The sequence below is a fragment of the Spermophilus citellus genome (genome assembly GCF_964194105.1).
Source record: "Spermophilus citellus genome assembly, chromosome: X".
Classification (NCBI taxonomy): Eukaryota; Metazoa; Chordata; class Mammalia; order Rodentia; family Sciuridae; genus Spermophilus; species Spermophilus citellus.
This window is the reverse complement of record NC_138190.1, coordinates 67,593,036-67,600,825: the sequence shown is the minus strand read 5'-3', so window position 1 is coordinate 67,600,825 and position 7,790 is coordinate 67,593,036. Positions and strand designations below refer to the sequence as shown.

The following is a 7,790-nucleotide window of genomic DNA, read 5'->3' as shown; positions in this document are numbered from 1 at the left end:
ACATTCTGACCAACATTTCTTCATTTCTCCCATCCCAACTCCTAGTAATCACCCTTCACTACTGATTCTATGAGCACAACATTTTTAGATTCCACATATAAGTGAGATTGAGATTATGCAGTATTTGTCTTTTGTTGTATTGCCTTATTTAACTTAGGATAATGCTCTCCAATTTCATCAATGCTGTTACAAATGGCAGATTTCTGTTTTAAAGCTGAATAATATTCCATTTCGTATATTAACTACATTTTCAGTATCTATTCATCAGTTGATGGACTTAGGTTGATGCATACCTTGGCTACTGTGAATAGTGCCACAATGAACACAGCAATGAAAATAACTCTTTGAGGTAGGAATTCCTGAATCGTATGGTAGATCGATTTTTAAATTTTTTGATGGATTTCCATATTGTTTCCCATAATGGCCATACCAATTTTCATTTTCATGAACAATGTGTAAATATTCTCTTTTGTCCTCATCCTAATCTTTTTGTTTTTTATAATATCAATTATAATAATTTAATACCATTGAGGTGATATCTTATTGTGGTTTTGATTTGTATTTCCCTAATGTTGATGATTAATGATGCTAGGAATTTTTTCATGTATTTGTTGCCCACGTCATTTGTATGTCTTCCTTGAGAAACTGTCTTTGTAGACCTTTTACCCATTTTAATTGAGGTTATTTCTTTGTTTTTTTTTTTTTTGTTCTTTGTGGTACTTAGTCATAAAATGTCCTTATATATACAGAATATTAACCTCTTATTAGATATATGGTTTGCCAATATTTTCTCCGATATCCTGGGTTGCTTTTTCATATTTTTTCTTTGCTGTGAAGAAATGTTTTCATTTGATGTTTTCATTTTCTTTTGTTGCCTGTACTTTTGGTGTCATATCCATTAAGTCATTGCCAAGACAAATGGCATAAAGCTTTTCTCCTTTTTTTTTCTTGGAGTTTTATGGACTCTAGTCTTAAATATAAATTTTTATCTCATTTTTAGTCAATTTCTGTGGAGGGGTGTAACAAATTCTTTTAATGTTTATTTGCTTTTTGGCATTTGGATATCCAGTTTTTCCAAAATATTTGTCAAAGAGACTCTTTTCTGCATTATATAATTTTTGTACATTTTTTAAGATTAGTTAACTATATTTGTCTGTATATATTTCTGGAGTTTCTATTGTATTCCATTGGTCTATTTTTTAAAACAATCTGTACCTTAATGCTTTGATTACTTTGGCTGGTAATGACAGATCTTTTATATACAAAATACTAAATGTGAATATGTAACAGATGTGATTCTGCAATCTGTATTTGGGGTGAAAATGGGAGTTCAAAACACAATTTGAGTCAAATGTATGAAAGATGATATATCATGAGCTATGTAATGCTTTAAATAATCAATAATAAAACACCAAAATACTAAAGATATCTTCTAAAATATATTAGAACTAATAAGTTCAGAAATGTTTCAGAAAACAAGATCAATATATAAAACTATTATATTTCTGTATAGTAGTAATAAGCAAACCAAAGATGAAATTTTAAAATCAGTGCTATTTATAACAGTATCAAAATGAATAAAATGCTTATGAAATCTAATGTACTAAAATTAAATCAGCACTCTGAAAACTGCAAAATATTATTGGAAGAAGACTTACATAAAACAAAAAAGTCCCACACATGAATTGGAAATATAAATATTAAGATAATAATGTGTATTTCACACAATCCCTATCAGAATTCCAGCTGGCATTTTTGTAGATTGACAAGCTGATTTTTATCACTCATTACTTGCCAACCATTTTCCCAGTAATTATGAAAGAGATTATATCCTGATCGGATCAGTTTGAGGCCAACCTCTCTTTGGGATGAACATGAACCATATACATTGTGCCAATAGTTATCTACCTTGTGGGTTTGTTTTCTGAAATCCTTATATAATGAGCTAAACAACTAAAACAACAGACATATTTTAAGAAATAATTCCTATACAGAAAAACAGCAATCCATATCCTACAAGTCCTAAAGTCAAAGGCTTCTTGGTATTTCAATCTTTGTCAAATTGTAAAGCTGCCTTGAGTTAAAAGGAGGGACTGCAGAATAGTATTAAACCACAGAAATTAGTTCAATACATCTAGGGTAGAGGCAAGGCTTTATTTTATTAGCTTTATGGACTTTGCAAAACTGTTTTAATTCTAGTTTCTTACAGATGCTCCCCATTCTTCTTTTAAATCACCATCTCTGACACTTGTCTTGATTTTTAGTTAACTCAGTCTGTATTAAGCAAAAGAATCTTAAGTGCTTTTCTTAGGAGGGAGTTTCAACTACAAAATTGTTCACCATATATTTGGGGTTAATGGGGGAATTCATAAAAACTACTCTAGTATGCAAAGTGGGGAAACTCCTAAAATAAAGTCCAGTTCTATTCAATGTTGCTAAATTGCAGAAGAAAATTGAATAGCCATAGGTGTTTTTAGGCATGTGAAGAATATGTACAAATGGGATATAAAATATAATCACTATATCCTATAATTGTTATAAAACACTTAGGGATAAGAAATAATATGAAGTTTTTCTTATATATATTTTAAAGTGACAGATCTCCATTTTAAAAGTAAAATTTTAAATGAAATAATAAAAGAAAAAATGTACAGGTCACGTAAAATTTACAAAACTTAAAATACTTTGACCAATTTAAGATGAATCATAATGTGTATAGTCTGCTAGTGGAGGATTTAAACTTTAAAGGAGAAACATTTGATATCAGCCCAAGAAAAATATTTGACATGTCTGTATCTATCACTGTGTAATTCCACTAGATCGGAAAGGAAAAACAATATTCGTAGACAGTAAGATACAAAAATGTCCATTGTAGATTTTAAAAAATTAAAACCATTTTAAACTTATCCCAAGATGGTTTGGCTAAAAATTGCAGCTCATTCCTGTAGTGGAATATTATACAAGAGAATTGTAGGAGAATATGTAATAATATACAAAGATAGTCCTCAAATAACAATTGTGGTGTAAGTATCCTCCAATGAAACATTACATACTATATGATAAAGGCATGTATATATTTATTAAAATTAGAGGAATTAGGAATGGTTTGAGGATTTTGATTTTCTTGTTTTACATTAACAACTTTAAAAAATGTTTTCTATTATAATCATGTTCAATTTATATAAAAATAAATGTTTGAAATAAATAAAGCCACAAAATCCCATTTCCCTAATGAAATATTGGCAGAAATGCAGAAATTATTGTAATAGCAACTGCAGAAAATTATCCAAGTACCAAAGTACTCTCACAATTCTGCATCACTTTAGAAAATTTAACATGTACTATATTTATCAAGGGCCATTCAATGACACACTATTCCTCATGAAAAAGAACCAAGGAGCTCACATTCTTTGACACTACAAATTTCCCTTTAAAACTGATTGTTCAGGGAAAAAACCTTGAATGTCAGCAAGGTTTTTCGACTATGGGTTTCTTCATAGCATTGGTATGAATTAAAAAGATGATCAAGAAACAACGTAGATGTTCAGCAAAGAGAAAAAAGAGTTAAAACATACACACACGCACACAAACACATACAAGATACACAGATATATCTATAGATATATACATATCAATAGCCATGAATTGTAATGAATATTAGCAGCCAGAGAATTTATTTTAAAAGTACTTTTAATGACATGAAATGAAGATTAAGAGTATGTGAATATAAATGTACACACACATTTATGTGTAAAAAGCAGATATAAAACAGTATATACATTATAATATATATGACATATGCATAAGAAAAATACTGGAGCTACAGCCAAAAATGTTTCAGGCAGTTTTTGTTTTTGGAAAATACTGGGTAGGTACAGATGAGCATGTTTCAGAAAGGCATGGGTAGTCAATAGGATTGATTACCGACAACACTAATTTTCTTCTGATGATTTGTCTGCGTTGTGATTTTTTTTCCTGCAGTGAAGCTGAATTTTTTTTTTTTGGACAACAGGGAAAGGGACAGAAAGTGAACACAGGGGGAAAGGGTGATTAACAGTATTCTATTCCAGCAAAACAACCAAGGACAGCGAAATAGCATTTGCAGCCCATCTGAGCTGAACAAGGTACACGCACACAAGCATGTGCGTGCGCGCACGCACACACACGGGCGCACGCACCCACACACAAGCACACACACACACCCCAATTACAGCAACTAGAAGACTATGCAGGGAAAATGGGCATACTCTTTTTACTAGCTGCGCTGGCTGGCACAAGTGCAAATCGGCACGATGCTTATGAAGGGGGCCTTTTGGTAACACACAGGAAAAGTCTCTGAAACGTCTATATGTGGATCCTGCAAGTCCACAGTTAGGGAGACCATCCAGGATGCTAGCAAAGATTTGGCTTGACAAGGAAGGATTCACTCATCAGAGCACGCAGTGTTGGTTTTAAACACAGGGAAAGAACTAGGCACCACCTGAATGTCCAACAATGCGGGAATGATTACAGAAATGTTAAGGTCCATGGATACACAGGAGCACTCTGCAGGCACTGATGATGACGTTTCATAAGCCTGTTGAATAACATGGAAAGAAGTTCAATGGGTTGGTTTTTGTTTGGTTTTAGTTGCTGAAAAAGCAGGTTAAGAAACACCACATAGATGAACCATTCTACAACAGTATGTAAAGAGGGGAGGTGGGGTGAGGGCGAGAGGGAGGGAGATAAGAGAGCCTGGAAAAACAGCACACCAAAAAGGTAAAAGTGGTTCTCTCTGGGAAGTGGGATCATAGGGAGCAACTACTCTCTTGCTTTTCTCTCATATGGTTTCCTTCTCCTTTCTGACAGTTGTACCATGACATTCTATCACCTGTGCAGTAAACAAAGAGAGACAGAAAATGCGTTCATGAACCAAACCACTGGGAGAAGAGGCAGCCTTTAACTTATCAAATGGCACAGATTAGTAGGGTTGCTCAGGACGCCCTAGGTAGGGTGTGTGGGGGGCGGGGGAAGACAGAAGGAGAGGAGGCAGAAGCTAGGAAGTGGGGAAGGGGGGGGGAGAGGAAAGACTCTGGGAGGGGGCCAGGAGAGGGAGAGGGAGAGGGAGGTGGGGGGAAGAGAGAGAGACCTGCACTCCCAATACAATACACTGCTGGTGGGTTGGGGTGGGGGGGAGGTTGTAAACCGGGTGGGAGCCAAGATTTGGCTTTGCTCATCGCAAGGTGGCCTCCTCATCGGTGTCATCCTGGAAATCCTTGACGTCAGCACTGGTGGACTGCCTTGCCCAGGCTCCCCTTTCAGCCTCTCTCTCTTTATGCGACTTGAATCTCCCGACGAAAATTTTGCGGTAGTTTAGGAACATGCCATTCATCGCATCTATGGCCCGCTCGGCCGACTCCTGCTTCTGGAAGTGCACGAACCCATAGCCCTTGGGCCCCTTTTCATCACAGGCCACTTTGCAGGAGAGGATGTTGCCGAACGCCGAGAAGATGTTGTACAGCGCCTTGTTGTCGATGGTCTTGCCCAGGTTCTTGATGAAGACGTTGCCCACCCCGCTCTTGCGGAGCGAGGGGTCCCTCTGGGACCACATGATGCGCACTGGCCTGCCCTTTATGACATCAAAGTTCAGGGTCTCTAGGGCTCGCTTGGCATCCACCGGTTGCTGGTAGTTGACATATGCGTAGCCCAAAGAGCGGCGGGTGATCTTGTCCCTGCAAATGCGGATGGACAGGATCGGCCCCGCTGGGCTGAACTTCTCATACAGCATTGCCTCGGTCACCTCGGGGTGCAGGTCGCCCACGTACAGAGAGGCCATGGGAAAATCGGGGTTCCCTTCCGAGCCCCCGCCCAATTCCGCACCTGCATCCTCGGCAGCCAACGCCGCCGCTAGCTCCTCATCCACATCCAGCTCCCCCATGCGGGGCGCCGCAGCCTCCACTGCTGCGGAGGCGGCAGCGGCAGTGCTGGCCTCCGCCGCCGCCACCAAAGCTGACGCCCGGGCGGCCTCCGCTTCCTCCCCCAGGTTGGCCTCCGCCTCTGCCTCCTTTCCCGAGGCCTCGGCCTCCACCTCGGCCTCCACCTCTGCTTCCGCCTCCGCTACGGAGGCCTCCGCCACCGCCTCGGCCACGGTCGCCGCCGCAGCCTCCGCCGCTGCGGCCGCCGCAGCCGCCACCGCTGCTGCCACTGTCGCCGCTGTCGCCACGATCACTGCTGCCAATGGGCCGCTGCCGCGACCTCCCTTCCAGAGAACTGAGTGGGTGGAGAGGAGGGGGAGGGCAGGAGGCCCGGTGGGTGCCGGAACCCGGGACAGGGGGTGCGATTGGGAGCTGAGGAAGGTGGCCCTGGAGCTAGCCGATCTGGCGAGTCCAAATCACCTGGGATGGCGAGCGCCGCCAGGAGCGCGCCGATGCGAGTCGCCGCAGCCTGCAGCCTGCTGCTGTTGCCGCCGCCGCTCGGTCGTGGGCTAACGTGCGGGGCGCGGGCGGGAGGGCGGCGTGTGGTGGGGGGCGGGGGGTGTTGGCGTCTGTGGTCCGGGCAGCTGGGAAGGCTTCTGTCTCTTTGGTTCCCCCTGTGGCAGCTGCGGGGCTGTGGGGCCGCGGGTGGTGGGAGGGGGCGGGAGCCAGAGCAGGAGCAGGAGCACAGCCTCAGGCTAGAGGCGGGGTGGCTAGGGAGGTGGGATGGGGGTGTTCAGTGTTCAGCCTCTTGGGGCCTCTGCATACTCATAAAGAGGATGCCAAGGAAAGGGCTCCACTGTGGACCAAAGGAATTCGGGTCCCATGGTGGGGGCGCGGGGTGGGGGGCTGTTTTTTGTGCCCTTCTCCTTGTAATGGAACATTTCAATGTTTAAATCAAGTACCTTGCAAGAGTGGGTGGGGGCGGCCTTGAAGATAAACAAAGCCAAGGAAAGGAGTTTTCAGGGGTTCCTCCCTACCACAAAGCACAGAGGGCCCCAAAGTCACCACCACCAATGAAAACATTCCCTTTCCGAGGCTCCCAAGCTACCCATGCAGCAGACTGGTCTGTTTTCTGAACCCTCCTTCCTTTTTCCAGTTCTTTCCCTCCTCTGCCACAAATATTTATGGATGGCCCCTGCCAGTCCTTAGGGATGCAGAGGTCTGGGAAACAGGAGGACATAGCCTGGTTTTTAGCTTTGTCTTGGGAGCAGACAATCTGGACTGGAAACCCTATCCCAGCAGAATTATGGACTTGGGGTTCTGAACACCCCAGCTCGGGCCCACCTGCCTGGAAGTGAGGGGACCAAGAGCACCCTTTCTCTAGCACCATCCTCAATCCTCAAGTGAGAAATGTCTAACCAAGGGCAGCGAACAGGGCCTAGTCCAGAGCCAGGCACTTGTTTAATCTTGGCTGTGCCCTCAAGGTGCTGAGGTTTCCAACCTGGACCAAGAAAGGTACATCTGCACTCAAAGAAAAATTTAAACAAAACCTGAAATCTCTCTGTAGAATGAGGTGCCTAGTCCCAGCCTACCAGCTATACCTACAGCACTGGTGGCTAGGAGACAGGCAATGATGTGATAACTGAGCAATGGGCGTTCATTTGTTGATGTATGGGGCAGGAAGAAAAGAAGTGACTCCTATGTGTATATACATGAGTGTGTGTGGGTGAGTGTGTGTGTGTGTGTGTGTGTGTGTGTGTTCCTGTGAGACACAGAGAAAGAGAGAGAGCGCATAGGGGACAGAGAGAGATAGGAGCATTGAGGCTACACAGGGCTTAATGCTGAGGGAACAGATCAGCAAGCAGCTATCTACCCTCAGAGTAGACTGTAATTGAA

At 42.5% G+C, this 7,790-nt stretch overlaps 1 protein-coding gene across 1 annotated transcript; it reads right to left on the bottom strand.

Annotated features, from left to right (window-relative positions):
• Positions 1-5,212: 5,212 nt before the first annotated feature.
• Positions 5,213-5,830, bottom strand: LOC308639898 (polyadenylate-binding protein 1-like 2; the record flags this gene model as incomplete). Its single annotated transcript, XM_081278281.1, has 1 exon — positions 5,213-5,830. The coding sequence occupies exon 1, from the start codon at positions 5,813-5,815 to the stop codon at positions 5,213-5,215; it is 603 nt and encodes a 200-aa protein (XP_081134407.1). The 5' UTR covers positions 5,816-5,830.
• Positions 5,831-7,790: the final 1,960 nt, after the last annotated feature.